The sequence below is a fragment of the Amphiura filiformis genome, chromosome 10 (genome assembly GCF_039555335.1).
Source record: "Amphiura filiformis chromosome 10, Afil_fr2py, whole genome shotgun sequence".
NCBI classification, from domain to species: Eukaryota; Metazoa; Echinodermata; class Ophiuroidea; order Amphilepidida; family Amphiuridae; genus Amphiura; species Amphiura filiformis.
In genome coordinates, this window is record NC_092637.1 from 41,161,097 (window position 1) to 41,176,836 (window position 15,740).

The 15,740-nt window shown below is 35.1% G+C and overlaps 1 protein-coding gene across 1 annotated transcript; it reads right to left on the reverse strand.

Annotated features, from left to right (window-relative positions):
- Positions 1 to 2,712: 2,712 nt before the first annotated feature.
- On the reverse strand, positions 2,713 to 14,249 carry LOC140161867 (receptor-type tyrosine-protein phosphatase mu-like). Its single transcript, XM_072185162.1, has 10 exons — positions 14,182 to 14,249; positions 13,282 to 13,578; positions 11,443 to 11,730; positions 10,571 to 10,677; positions 6,585 to 6,801; positions 6,115 to 6,214; positions 5,225 to 5,474; positions 4,052 to 4,136; positions 3,285 to 3,375; positions 2,713 to 3,201 (listed from the first exon to the last, which is right to left on the reverse strand). Exons 1-10 carry the CDS (start codon positions 14,201 to 14,203, stop codon positions 2,889 to 2,891), a joined length of 1,770 nt encoding a protein of 589 aa, XP_072041263.1. The 5' UTR covers positions 14,204 to 14,249; the 3' UTR covers positions 2,713 to 2,888.
- Positions 14,250 to 15,740: the final 1,491 nt, after the last annotated feature.

Here is a 15,740-nt window from a genome sequence, read left to right on the forward strand (position 1 = left end):
TGCGCGCGCATCAAAACTCAAGATATATTCTTTGTCATTTTACACATTGCAACTGACGAGTGTGGATGGGTCAAACCATCCATACGAAACAAATTTGTATTGCGATGTGGTAATTTCACTAATAATAATATATTTCGCTCCTATATTTTATAGTTGAGCACTGTATCTAGTGATGGTTTCACTATAATTTCTTACTATAAATACATATATAAAATCAAATTTTAATAATTTGCCACAATTTGTATCATATCGCGAATTTCCAAAAATCATAAATAGTTGATATCATGACATTCCTCGTACTCAGAATGCAGTTTGGTATTTATGATGTGTTCTCATGTCGCAGTAGAATACTGCGCCAACTTTGCTATCCTTAAAGCGCATAAAAGTAAGGATTAAAAACTAAAAATAATTGATACTGTTTTTAACGTGGCTCTAATAATTAACGTTATTTTAATGCATTTTAATCTCTTCTAGCAATAGTTGGCAACAATGCTTTCATTGATAAATTCGAATTCAGATACAAATGTGAGATGGATATGATATAGAGATAAGAGAGAGGGTGGACACCATCATGGTCAGAGTTGAAGAACAGTAACTTTCTTCGTGTTTTTATTATAGCTGCATCATGTATCAAACGTGTCAATCAGTTTGCAATATGGTTGGCCGTTCACAGTAACAGTCACTTAGTGTTGAACAGGTGTCGAAATATATACAGTTAATGTACTTCTTCGGGTCAGAAAATATGAATCTCTTAATCGTTTCAATCACATTATATTCGAATAATTATGTTGTGTGCTAAGCAATATAGTAATATATTTAATCCAGATATTAGATCGATCCCATGATGTCATGATGGAGACGGCTAGGGGGAATGATTCGATTTGGCCGCGATCAGAATTTCACTCCTGTCAGAATACCAAGGGATGCCTGCATGGGACTTATGTCAGGGCGAAATTTCTAAAATGTTAAAATTCCCAGGTAACTCTCGGTCAATTTCCCGACCGACGGGGTAATATTTATGTGTAAAACTCCGGCTTGAGTGGGCCGGGGCTTCAATTGACAAGTGCATCATGTGCTTCGAATCTATAATAAGCTTAACTGTAGAATTTACATGTATCAAGAGGCCTATGCACCCCTCCATACGATCATAATTACTCACACTACTGATATCAATATAGACATTCAAAGTCCATTGTGAAGTCTAACAGCTGTCCATAGTAGTACCCTGATTACCAGGGTGATACATATAAATTTCCAGTTGTGTATTTTCTTTGGAGTTTAAAAATGGACTTAATTTTGTCCAGAGTGAAATTACACAGTGTTGTTTATATCCACATAATATATTAGATGTTTATTTCTCAAAGTTACACGGGAAAATAGGTAAATGACCATTGAACTTGTATTGGTGCAAATTGACTGTGACGTCGTTTGTGATGCAAGAAACGCATCACTCTAGATATCTTACTATGCATTTTTTTTTATCATATTTGTGTAGCTTATGTTACACGTAACAAAATCTATTTACAATGTAGTTTGATTTGGTTTTTGGTTTTACAATTTGGTTTAGTTTTACCATAGTATAAATGAGTAAAATGTTATCCTAAAACTATTCTGTACATTATGACATTCTTATTATACTCTTCTGGTTTCATGCAATATTCTAAGTTATACAGGTTTTTTTGTCAAACTTACGGCAACCATGTTCATTTTGTTCCGCTCCCACAAAACGGTTCATATTATTTCTTACGAACACCATTAACGTGTGCTCAGCCTTATTAGGAAGACAACTCCTAATTCGCTTCTATATGCGTTTACTTGAGAGTCGGCTATATAAACAAATCTATAATTATATTTACATACATTAACTGGGCTTGCACTCTAAATTACAATGATTTAAAAATAAATCCTTAATGTTGCAATTAGGGACCAATCAATTTTAAATTTTAAATTAATAGATTTGAATTTAAAATATTAAACAGTTAATTTTAAATCTGTAAGATTTAATTTTAAATATATACTTGATTGGTCCCTAATCACAATCCCTTGGGATGTATTTTTTAAATCCTTGAAATTTAGAGTGTTTATGTACAAACATATGTATAATAAGCGTAACATTAGTTATATTATACTTAAACATGTTTAGTATGCAATAATCTAAAGCACAAAATCTCAATTTTATCATTATTTTCATTTTAACCTCTTCGCACTCGTAATCTTCATTATTACCCCTTCATTATATCTACCCAGCAAACACAAAACGTTTTCGACATCATTCGTAAAAGGTTATAAAAGGTTGTCAGAAAACGTTTAAATGTCGGGTTATATAAAGAGTACATTAATGGTATAAAACGTTTTTATAACATTAAAAAACATTTGTTCGTAATTTACTGCACAGCAAACACAAATGTTTTACAGAAAACATTTAAATGTCGGGTTATATAAATGGTATAAAAACGTTTTAATAACATTCCAAAAACATTTTTGAAAACTTGGTGCAAATCATTCCAAACAGAATGTTATTTTGGGGTTGAAAAAATATTTTGCAAAAATTGTTTGCCCAAAATATTTACAATAACGTTTTTAAAATGTTTTCATGACCTTTATATAACCCGACATTTAAATGTTATTAAAAAGTTTTGTAAAAAACATTTTAAGAACATTTCTGTGGTGCAAATATTTTAACAAAATGTTATTTAAGTGTTGACAAAATATTTGACCAAAAATGTTTGCAAAAATAGTTTACAATGACATTTCGAAAACATTTTAAAAATATTGTTGTAGTATTTTCATACAAAACGTTTTAAACGATTTCATGACCTTTATATAACCCGACATTTTAATGTTATTAAAACGTTTTTACCTAAACCCAAACCCAAAATATAACTTATTTAAAACGTTTTAAAACGTTTTTGTGTTTGCTGGGTAACGACTGATTCATTATCGTAGACAGCAATCTCTGTTGCAGGTTGCTCTTGTGTCTCATCCGCATGGCTTAGCCCGCCACTGATATCTTCGTAAATCGCTTCATCTTCGTCAGGTTTGAACTTCGTATCCTGGTATGTCGTGTCTCGTTCTTCTGGTTTATATTTCACGTAGCCACCTAATGACATCTGGATCTGAGCACTTGAAGAAACACCTGTTATGACATTTGACGGAACGTGACTCTTTTTCTTTGAATTATTCTTCGCTTTGCAGTTTGATCTGTAAGTAACAATTCAGTCGTTATTTGTTAATAAATTAAAAACAATATTACAATTATTATTTATAACATAAAAATAACTGACCTCATTTTCAATACCAGTAAGACAATCACAATCGCCATTAATGCGATCACGCATACAAACACTGCTGTCAGTATCATGTGTGCTCCTGGACCTGTTAACAAAATATAAACGTATGATAAATGTAAGGATCGTTAATATACTGCACGTTTTGTGGTGTACATGTGCATAATACACCGCAGAACTCCAACCCCACAACCTACACACACCCATCAGGTAACCATACGGGGACTTGCTAACATTTATTCACATTTTCACTGCAAAATCTGTGTCTAGAGATTTGACATTTTTTCCCTCGATTTGTATCTAAATTCAAGGCATCAAATTCCTAAACATGTTAAGCATTTAAACATGTTTACAAGGACAAGGTGGTGTCTAGAATAATGTTTATCCAATAGACACTGTTTTTCAGTGAATGCGTGTATAGGGAGGGGCGTTTTGGGACGTGAACACATCAGCTAAGGGGACAGTTTCCGGTTGCAGTAAACATTCATGATTGGAATGCAAAGACTCATATTAACATCCACACCTGCAAGCAAACACCTACGCACCAATTAGTGTAGCAAGAGCTTCGGGGCCCATGGACAAGGAGTAGTGCAGGGCCTTCTTTACATCATCTTTATCATCCCCCTCCAATTTTCGCTTTTGCTCGGGCCCCACACCCTCTGTCCCCTGGCCTTCCTCCTCCCTGTCCACCAGCTTACTTCGCCAAAGTACACACCTTTTACACACACCTAAGAACATGAAATGAAATCAAAATATAGGCCTACCTTCTGGAGTCGGGTTGGACTGTGATTTGGCCGTCAATGATGCGAGCGTTAGTTCGGTACCCGCAGACCAACAGACCACGTGACGCTATGATGTAAGAACAGAGATAAGAAAATAATGAGTGAAAAATGGCAAGAAAGGGCGATACAAATATCAGATTAAAATAGTTCAAATACACCAGACACAAAAAGAAACTCGTCAGTTATAGTCATCCTTGCTGTTCAAGAACCTGATAAGTTTGGATTATTCAGAAATATACATTTTGTTAATTGGACTTTGCATCTCATTTGACACACTGTTCGTGAAAATATATATCCAACACGAATTGAACAAGATATGCGTCTCCAAACCGTCAAACCCCAAATCAAAAATTGCAATTTCAAAGATTTCAATGGGAACACATCGTTGTATTGCATACAAGCACCACGGGCCAATTAATAAAGCACACAATGTAACAGGCATAATTGAATCTTTTAAAATTGCAACTTTTGATTTTGGGGTTTCAGGGTTTGGAGCCGCATATCATGGTCAATTCTTGCTCGATATTCACGAACAGTGTGTCAAATGAGATGCAAAGTCCAATTAACAAAATGTATATTTCAGAATAATCCAAAATTATAGGTTGTTATACAGCAAGGTTGACTATAACTGACGAGTTTCCTTTTGTGCCTGGTGTAGATGCGGATTATAGCAATTAATGAAAGGAGGATGTAAATGGATGATGTGAGTCATTTAAGGGGGTACTACGCCCCTGCCCAATTTGTTGCCTATTTTTGCATTTTTCTCAAAAATTATAGCGCAGTAGTGACAAGTAAGATATGTATATTATAGGGGCATGGACTACAACTTCTGCACTGGGAATTTTATTTCAGCACAGACAACAGTTGTGGAGTTACAGTCAAAAATGAGGGAAAACCAATCGATAACTACTTGCTTTGAGTTGCCGAATTTTCAGTGCAGTAGTTGTAGTCCTTGCCCCTATAATATACATATCTTACTTGTCACCTATGCGCTATAATTTTTGAGAAACATGCAAAAATAGGCACACAATACTATGAAACCGGAAAACAAAACTGATGAAAAAGAGAAAGAAAACAATGAGGACAAAGTGACGTATAGAAAGAAGTATAATGTATTTAAAGTGTAGAAATTAATACAATTTTATTACAAAATACCGTGTCATTGATGCGGCTATAATATGCAATGTATACTCTGTACGTATATCCATCATGTAGTGGTGGATTGTTGTATTCTCCATAAGTCTTTGCATCACCTATCACGAATCTGGAGCTCATTTTCACATCTGCTTTTGGTAAGCTTGCAGCCACATAGGCAATATATATCGGTGAATGGATCTTCTGCTGAAATGAAATTGCTCCCGAATTCTTCACATTGGTTTCCAACTCGACACCTACTTGATATCCACTGAGAATATGAAAAAGTATACTAATTTTAGCGATGTGTCCTCCTTTAAACTAAAGCCCAAATGAAGACCTTATTTGGCATTTTGATTTATCATTTTTGGACTTCTTTTGGTCTTGCAGATGTTGGAAATATTTAACCATATTGGTAATCTATGTTTAAAGACAAGCATTTTGACACCTTGTTTGTTGAATGTAAAGATTGTTTTAAAATTTGACCTTAGTTGAGCTTTAACCGGAAGTGACCCTCTAACTCATTAACCGAGCTCAAAATGTATGATAAATTATATATTTTCGTAATCGTTGTGATGACACGAGTAATTTGACACGTCTCTTGCGACATTGGACAATTTTTCATTTTTGGGGAGGGGGCCAAATGTAAAAAAAGTCAAAATTTTGTATTTATCCAATAACTTCAAAACCACCTGTAACTTAATTTCGTCAAAAGTGGACTTACAGTCGTATCGGAGGATGATGATGATGATAATGGCCGTCATCATTATCATCATAAATAAATTATACACAGGTTGATGTTTGATATAAAAACATAAAAATATAAACACAAGATAAACAGTCTTCTGGCTCTGCTGCACATTTTTGAGTGATTCTCGTTACCCAATATGAAGCGTTTATACATAACTTACCTGACGAACTCAGAAGGACTCACTGGAATTATTATCTCAACAGTGGATGATGCTATTTGATTAGAAGTAATATCCGGTAAGGCACTAGGCTTCGGAATATCTGTTTCATGTCACATAGATATAAATTTAAAATGTGTAGAGAGATGAATAAAATCGTATCGAAGAAGAAGAGAATCTAAGAAATTCCAGTTATTACAACACACTTTCTGATGGGGTGAAACACCCCCACACACGAAGTAATTACAGTTCCCTATAAACTTTAAAAATATGTCTTTATGTCTCAGTAAAGAATAGAACTCATTTGATAAAGCTTCGCACAATATTGCAGTGCTGCATTTGCACGTGCTAGTATGCAACAAACAAGAAAATAATACACCGATACGAGGCAGATGAACACTTCTTTAAGGCATAATATGGTATGTTGCAGGGCAAATAAATATATTTTGTAAGGGGTCAAAATGCTCACGTACCTTCAATTGTTGCAGAAGTGGTAAAAAGGAGGATGCTGGTAGAGTCTCCTTTACCTTCACCAGAGTAAGCGGCCACAACCAATTTATACTTCGTAGACGGCTTGAGAGGGGAAAATGTGTACGTTCTCTGATCAGCATCAATCTCATCGTCAATAATGGGAATTGAAGTCGGCACAAAAGTTAAATCGTATGGATTTTCAATAATTATAGCTTGCACCTGGAATATACAAATATATATTTCGAATGAACTGAACAAAGTAAGAACCCTGAAATCTTCTTCCTAAACACTTTTCTCTATAATGAATTGCCAAAATGCAACAAGATAAAGTAATTACACCTTTAACAATTAGTAAATGTGATTTTTAAGATAAATGATTGAAATCAATAAATCGATTAATTAAAACTTAAGTGCAATATCAGATATTTATTTAGTAGGGTTGGCCATGGTCAAACAATTTTTTCTTGCTGAGGTGAAAGGACTTTGGTTGGAGGTTACAAAAATGCGTTTCGAAAATTCAGCTGAAGTCTGTTGCCATGGCAACGGCCCGATTTGTGTTTTTTACAATTTTCGCCTATTTTGGAGCTAAAAAAGTGAAAATTGCCCTTAAAAGGGCGCCTCGTTGCCTTAATATACAAGTTGGTATTTAAAAATAAATTGCATCATAAAAAGCCCCATCCTTGTTCTATCTACAAACGAAGTTGTGTTTAGAGATTCGTTTTTTAAATATAGATTTCGGACCTGGCAACACTGCAAGTTTTTCAAATTTGAAAAATGCCATTTTTTTACCGATTTTGGCGATACGAAAAAATAACTTTTTGTAAAAATTCAAAATTCTCATAAAAAGAAAATAAAATGAAAATTATTTGATATCAGAAAGACATTCTTCGTATTCAGAATGCAATTCGATATGTCTGACGTGCTCTCATGTCCCACTACAAATGCTGTTGAAACGCTCAAAACGCTCATTCCAGTTCCCTTAACCACTTTAACATTGACATAAACTTTCCAGTAAACATGTTTATAAACAAAATTGTAATTTCATTACTTTAATATAAGTCCTAGTATCGCCAATTTTCATTTTCATTTCAGATATTGCTGAAAAGTTGGAAAAAGAAATTGGCCAATTAAATCTTTTCAATACACATACACTCTTTACCAGTGTTCCAATTTCATGATTATATGACCAGGTATTTGATCAAAAAGTGTTCCCAGAACATAAGTTTGAGTTTAACAAGACATTCTTGATGTACAGGCGTGGGGTATACTTGAAGTACAGGTATCTGAAGAGGGGGAAGCAACGAGTTACCCCAAATCACAGCAGCAGGTAGTGGCTGGGCCGCCGAGTGTGAATAATTATGTATTTATTTTGGAAGGTTCGTGTTTGTTCTCAATTTTGGGGTGTTTTTCCCAAAATTTAACATTTTGGTGATATTTCAAAAAAGCGACATGCCAAAGACAAATCGTTGGGCACATACTTTGTTATTGATAATGCAGTTTCCGCATACCTTTATTACCATTCGCTTTGGTGATTTACTAATATTATCAATTTTGTGACTGCAATTTAGCGTTTTTAATACCCAGGGGTGTGATTTTTCCGGATTTCCGGATTTTTGGGATTAAAAAAAAATTCCGGATTTTCAAACAAAAATTTTTTTTTTTTTTTTCGCTTTTGGAGTGGCCCTGGACCAAGAGCTAAATGCTTAACAGAGATGTCACATTTCCGGAATTTTCAGTTTCCAGATATGAGAAAATCTCCAATTTTAAAATGAAAATTCCTTAGAACCCTGACTGGATGATTTATAGACACACTGTACTGTGCAAAATGGTGATGCAATTTCTCATGTGTATGTGAATGATATGATACTGGAAGTATGTATTCACAGATAATAAATGTTTTTATACTATAAAGTGAAGTATTTTAACAGTTTCTCATTTTTGCATTTTACCCCATGAAATTGCATTTCCAGTGGTGCTCAAGTGTGTAAAACCCCTCTGGCTTCGGGGGGCTTTGCCCCCTCGACCCCCACCGGGGCGTTGACCCTGGACCCCACCAGGGGACCTTAAGCGGGCCCCTGGACCCCCGGCCGCAACAGGCGAGAGCTTCGCTCGCTCGGCTTCGCAATTTCATTACCTTGGGTTTTTTTTTCAAAAAGCACCAATCACACCCCTGAATACCTTTTAAGTTTACCAAGAAATTAAGAAAAATATCTGGTCATGGTCGTTTCAGAATTTCATTCTGATCTTCGGATTTTGCAGGCAACAGAATGCAGATTGGCTCACGATCGATGTCGTATTCCTCTATGTGGGTCCCTTGATGATAAAATTATTTTGAATTCCTTGTAACAACATACAAATTTTCGTCTGAAAACAGGGGACCGTTCACAAACACTTGTAAGGGGGGGCATGATGCAAAAACATTTCATCGCGAGGGCCCCCCTTTACAGACCTCAAACATTTCAGTGCCCCCCCTTTTTGACATGAAAATTATGGGTCAACCCCATAGAAAAGCATTTAAACTCCATTTTCCCAGGAAAATTTCTGGTCATTTTTTTCAGCCCCCCCCCCCCGGAGGGTCAAAAATTTTCAGCCCCCCTTTTTGCATCAGGCCCCCTAACAAGTGTTTGTGAACGGTCCCCAGGGTTCCAGTTTAAACAAATAGTTTAAGGGTCATATCATAATTTATTATAATTTAATTGTATTTTAGATGCATCATCAAAGAAATTGTTTATCATACATAAAAACTGATCTGGCAACACTGCAACTTAAAGTTTCGAAACATAGAGAATAGTTGTCCATGGTGATAATGTGACTCTACATACAATTCATTACATCACAGGTACTAAATTCGAAAAAAATGTCCTTTTATCTGTTTATGAAAATAGAGTGCGCACGGTAAACCAAAAATGGTATTAAAAACACAGGGTGCACAGGGTAAACCAGAATTGTACCTTTTCTACTTTTTGGCATCTGGCAACACTGTATGATGAACTTTTTTGTTTCCAAACATTCAAAACAGGTGAAAATTATGATAAAATGATTTATAATAATAGACTGTGATTTGACTGGATTGACTAGATTTACATACATGAAAACTTAGACCTATTTGGGCTATTTTGCGTATTTAGCTTTCATAATTTTAAACATCTGGCAACACCGCATTAAAATTAAACTTCATTTATTGTTTCGAAACATTCAGAATAGTTGACCATGATGATAAACTGACTCTACATACAACTCATTACATCACATGTGCTAAATCTAGTGCAAAATGCAGCAAATTTTCTTTTTATGAGAATTTTGAATGTTTACAAAATGTATGTTTTTCTGGCAACACCGTCCTTAGAGAAATAAATTTCCCCAAGCTGTTCTTATTATATATGTTGGGGGCAAGGTATGTTCTACCAATAACCATAACAACAAAATCCTAGGTGAGCGCGAAAGTTAATTTTTCGTATCGCCAAAATCGGTAAAAAATGGCATTTTTCAAATTTGAAAAACGTGCAGTGTTGCCAGGCCCGAAATCGATATTTAGAAAACGAATCTCTAAACACAACTTCGTTTGTAGATAGAACAAGGATGGGGCTTTTTTATGATACAATTTATTTTTAAATACCAACTTGTATATCAAGGCAACAAGGCGTCCTTGTAAGGGCAATTTTCACTTTTTTAGCTCCAAAATAGGCGAAAATTGTAAAAAACACAAATCGGGCCGTTGCCATGGCAACGGACTTCAGCTGAATTTTCGAAATGCATTTTTGTAACCTCCAACCAAAGTCCTTTCACCTCAGCAAGAAAAAATTTTTTGAACGTGGCCAACCCTACTAAATAAATATCTGATATAATTGGCATTTCAAAAATAATAAAATTGTTGGTAATATTTCACGTTTAAACTTACACGATCATACCGTTAGAATGTATCATTTCATTCAGTATGCCAAATAATGGCATTTCTTAAAAAATGTATCGTGTTTGCTTTGAAACTTACTGAATAAGCAATTATGACCCCATGTGGATATTCTGGTTCGATCCATGTCACGTGTATTGAGTATTTTGACACGTCCTGTACTTGAAATAATCTTGGTGCACTTGGTACTTGAAATTAAAATAAATAAATGAATATAGAAATTAAAACTAATACTGACAAGGTAGTACACACGTTAGCCCAGGCTCCCAGACAATTGATGGGATGGAGTGGAGGATGTGATCAAGTTCAGCTTACCGGGCCTTAGTGGGCCAGATTTACGAAGTCAACATCACACGTGGCAAAGGTTATACAGGATGAGTCAATAAAGTGCAATAGGGCACATAATTGATATTTATGTGAGAACAAAGCTGAACCTTCCCATTCTTGAAAGTTTCAATAAATGCCACTCTCATTAGACACCTTTTGTGAAAAAAATGAAGCGCATCTACCGTTTCATTTTCACGATTCCTTTTACTACGATACCCAGTTAATTTTTTTTGTCCACGAGACACCGTCTATTTTAAATGACAGCACGCCATGCGCAATAAAGCCACCAGGTTGATTTTGGCGTTCTGTCCTTTCCTTTTTTCTTTCTAATATTACTAACGTGCTATAACACTCACTTCACTCCTGGTCCCGCTTTTCTCTTCGCAATATTTCCAACTCACTGGATATTTTGCAATTCACTCCACTTAGATTTGCATGCATATCCTTTTGATATTTGAAATAAAAGCCCGCCCACAAATTTGCATGTTTCTGTTATAAAAACGAACATCTTTAAAGTAAAGGTAAATATGAAAATAACAACAATAAGACCGGGGACAATAACACATTGGGTGCTCCATTCTACTTCAGTGCCACCGAGGTTAAGAAAGTGGTTACATTGTACCTACCAGCTTCACCAGTTTTAATTGGAAATACAAAATATGGACCTGGACCAGATTCTGTGATCGCCGCAACTTTGAATACGTAGTCCGTGAATGGGTCCAGATTCATTATCGTAACATATTCTAAGTCCGTTGAGTTATTCTCTTCTAAGGTGTTACCGACGGTGTAAAGAATGTATGAGTACGATTCTATTGCGCCATGTCTAGAGCCACAAGGAGGCAAAGACCACCGAAAACTGATTTGATTAGATGCCACTTCGTATGCAGTCACATTTGTAGGTGAAAGTATTGGGGCTGTAAATACCAAATAGTGCAAAAATATTTTAGATGATCATAAATTTATTTGTTACGTTTGTAAAGGATATTGCACCGTAAATTAATTTGTTATTAGCATCCAAAAGGTTCGCTATCCCTATGGTTCGTTATCACTAATTAGGAAAAAAGTCCACTATACCTAATGTTCGATATCACTAATTTTGAATAAGGTTCGGTATTTCTATGGTTCGATATCACTAAGTTTAAATAAGGTTCGCTATCTCTAATTTTAAATAAGGTCCGCTATCACTAATTTATTGAAGGTTCGCTATCTCTAAGGTTCGCTATCACTAATTTAAAATAAGGTCCGCTATTTCTAATTTTAACAATCCCGGTATCCCTAAGGTTCGTTATCTCTAATTATAAATAAGGTCCGCTATCTCTAAGGTTCGCTATCTCTAAGGTTCGTTATCTCTAAGGTTCGCTATCACTAATTTTAAATAAGGTTCGCTATCTCTAATTTTAAATAAGGTTCGCTATCTCTAATTTAGATAGCGGTCCTTATTTGAAATTAGAGATAGCAAGAAAAACAAAAAAGGCAAAAAGTATATTTGTCTAGATTTCTCAAAACTTGCTAGTTTGGTCGGAGAGAGGATAATACCTGCATGGATTCAATCTACATAGAATGATGAAAGTAGTGAACTTATCATCGATCCCTGTGGAACACTGCAAGTAAATATCTCAAATTTTTTTTTTTCTGAGACAGGAATAGCTTTTGTTGATTTGAGCAATACACGGTGCCCCGGAAACTACTGCTGGTTATGTACTTTGTTATTTTGAAAAAAGAAAAAACAAAACAAAACAAAAATAATAAAAAAACCCCCAAAACAAACAAACAAACAAAAAACCGTTTACTAAATGCTAAGTGGTTAAAGCTCTAGACTCTGGATTGAATCATATAATATGAAAAATCATATCATCATCCAAATTGGTATAGTAGCAGTGTATCCCACGTTTGAATAAGTGATTCCAAACCTCGAGGAATTCAATGAAGTTTCCGGCAATCAAAACATGGCTTATATGGAAGAAAAATAATTATTAAGCACGAATCACGTGGTTTTATTTAAAACAAACTCATAGTGACCATAAACACGAATAACATGCGATATTAAAAATTCCCGGACGCCGAAATTGTCGAGTGCAATGACGTCCAAGTAATACGATGAAGCCTGACGACATTTAAGCACAATTAACCATTACGTCATGCGAAATTGTCGCGTGCAATGACGTCCAAGTAATACGATAAAGGCTGACGACAATTAAGCACAAATCACCATTACGTCATTGCACTTAGACAAATTCGGCCCGGGAAATCTGATATCGCGCGTTGAGAGGAGATTGTTTTTATTCGTTTTTATGGACAATATCAGTTTGTTTTGAATAAAACCATGTGATTTGTGCTTGGTTATTTTATACCATATAAGGCATAATATTATGGTTGCCGGAGTCTCCTTTTAAACTAACGGTTATTTTTTTAGTAACAGCACAGCCGATTCTAGTAAAGGACCTGATTCTATGCAGCTAACTTACCAGCTTGCTGAGTCATTACATCCATGGACAGCGATGGACCTGATCGTAAATTATGTCGAGTTGTTACTGAAATAATGTACGTAGAATGTGAGACCAGATTTGGAATTGTAGCTTCTGAAGCTGTCGTAATTAAGGTATGCATATCATCAGTCCGTGTAACACATTGATCTAGGTTAGTCAATCTATAATCCACCAAGTAGTCTATGGAATTGCGGCAGGGACTTGGGTCTGGGTCCCATTGTAGTTGCACTGATATTTGGTTTGGAATTGGCTGTAGATTTGTTATCATTTGTGGATCTGAATACAGAATAAATAATGCCAAATTTAAATGTCGTTAATTCTTAGGATAAGAGTTACCCAACCATAAGTATTTTGCATGAATTGTTTTGCGTCTTAAAATTATCACAGCTGTGAAATAGCGAACCATATTACGCTGTAACGGTTTGCCCCTGCTGCACTAAAAGCTCAATAAAGTGACTACAATTTACAATTTAAGAGGACCTTGACTCGGAAATGGCCGCAACTGTATATGTAAAGAGTTGTTTTGGTTTGCAGTCGATTTCAAATTTGTAATCAGTTGCGGGTCTGACTATAGAAAAAAACCACAACATATTATAGTGAGCTACCAGAATACACTGAAAATAAATAAGAGAATGGTTTAAAGATGTCGTGAGCTCAAAATTCAAGATTCTAGTCAACATTGTTGTGTTTTTTTTTATATTAACTCCTTTCTGGTTAAATTGATCTTGTTTTTTACTGTTTTTTGTTTGTTTTTGTGTTTGCTTGTATGTTTGTTTGTTTGTTTTGTTTTTGTTTCGTTAACTTAAATCGGTTATATTTTAAAACCAGTAAATATTAATTAGAACCTTGTAATTTTGAACCATCCATGTATCTTCCTACCTGGACAGAGCTCTTCCAGCATTTAATAGGTGTAGTGTAAAAAAAGACACACAAAAACATGGTTAAACGATTGTTTCAAACGTTAAGGCAAATAAAACAATATAAATAATTAGTGCACAGTGGGCTACAGTTCTGATATCCAAAAGATCCCTCGACGTCTCGGTTCTGTGACCCCGTCACGGTTAACTGACCAATCGCGGCCAAGAAATCAGACGGCTTGAGGAAGCATCTAGGATAGGATGTGAAACGTCGCCAGTCGAAAATTGTAAGTCCAGTTGACTAGATTTTAATTATCAATTTGATATTTTGTATGGAAATATACTGCATCAAAATTTTTAAAATGCTGTCAAAATGTTATTGTAAAATATTTTTTTGGAAATATTTTTGGCCAAATATTTTGTCAACACTTATTATGTTAGAATATTTTGCAGTTAGTTTTCAAAAACGTTTTTCAATGTTATGAAACGTTTAATACCGTTTATATAACCCGAAATTAAACATTTTCTGGCAACCTTTTGCGAATAATGTCAAAAACGTTATGTGCTTGCCAGGTAGTGACATATTCAAGATAATCCCGACACTAAAAGTTAAAGGCCTTCCGAATTATTTGCAATGTTTTATTTTATTTGTATCAGTTGAGTTACCTTACCTTGACAATTCACCCCATACCAGTCTGGGTGACACCTATCCGATGTACATATGCCCGTGTATGGATTACATGGAACACGGTCAGCACAATGACATACCGACATGCAGCTCGCTCCATAAAAACCTTCTCGACAATCTACATGAATTCAATAGGATTGCCCAAAATTATATGCAAGGATATTAACGTTTTTTAATCAGTGTAAGCTTTGCCATTTCATATTCCACTGACCCATAATATCACTAGGGAATCGAAACAAAAAGATATTAACTATCTAGGACAATTGGAGTTCAATTGAAATTGGTTTCTTTAATGAAATTAGCGGGTTATATGTGATGTGTCATGTCAAAAGGAGACACGTTTGGGCAGGTAATCAATTTTCACATATCTTAAATAATGAGATATTTTGCTCCACAATGCCTTTTTCCCCAATGAAATCGGACATTCCTTAGCGAAGACATTGAGTTGGAAAGTTGTGGTATTAAAAAATTGGAAATTGAGATATCGGCCTTTAAAAATATTATTGCTATGACAATGTTGAGAGTAGGATTTACCTTGAAAAATGTCTCAAAAATACAAGATGCCAGTTATATTCCGGTCTGAAACTATCAGACAATATTTTTAACATTAATAACATCACAAATTCGCAATCACCCCCGAGCAGATTTTTTGGCTATTTCTCCATTTACGAACCTGCCCAAAAGTGTCTCCTTTTGACATGACACGTCACATATGATATTGATGTTTTTCATTCAGGCGTATTGTGTCAGGCCTCCAATAATTGCTGTTCGGATTTTTTCTTAAGTTGGGCCGAATGTTTACTCTGTGCAGAAAATACACTCCTTATTCCAAGCCTTAGGTATTCCCTTGTCTTGAAATCATAACTTTCTATGATTGTCAGCTTTTACTTGTC

Bases quoted from the DNA above. Each gene is read 5' to 3' on its own strand.
- LOC140161867 (XM_072185162.1), bottom strand. From the start codon at position 14,203: ATGCTGGAAGAGCTCTGTCCAG. The intron at 6,802-10,570 runs GTAAGTTTCAAA...TGTATATTCCAG, and splicing joins GGGTCATAATTGCTTATTCA to GTGCAAGCTATAATTATTGA. The intron at 6,215-6,584 runs GTACGTGAGCAT...GACATGAAACAG, and splicing joins CACTTCTGCAACAATTGAAG to ATATTCCGAAGCCTAGTGCC.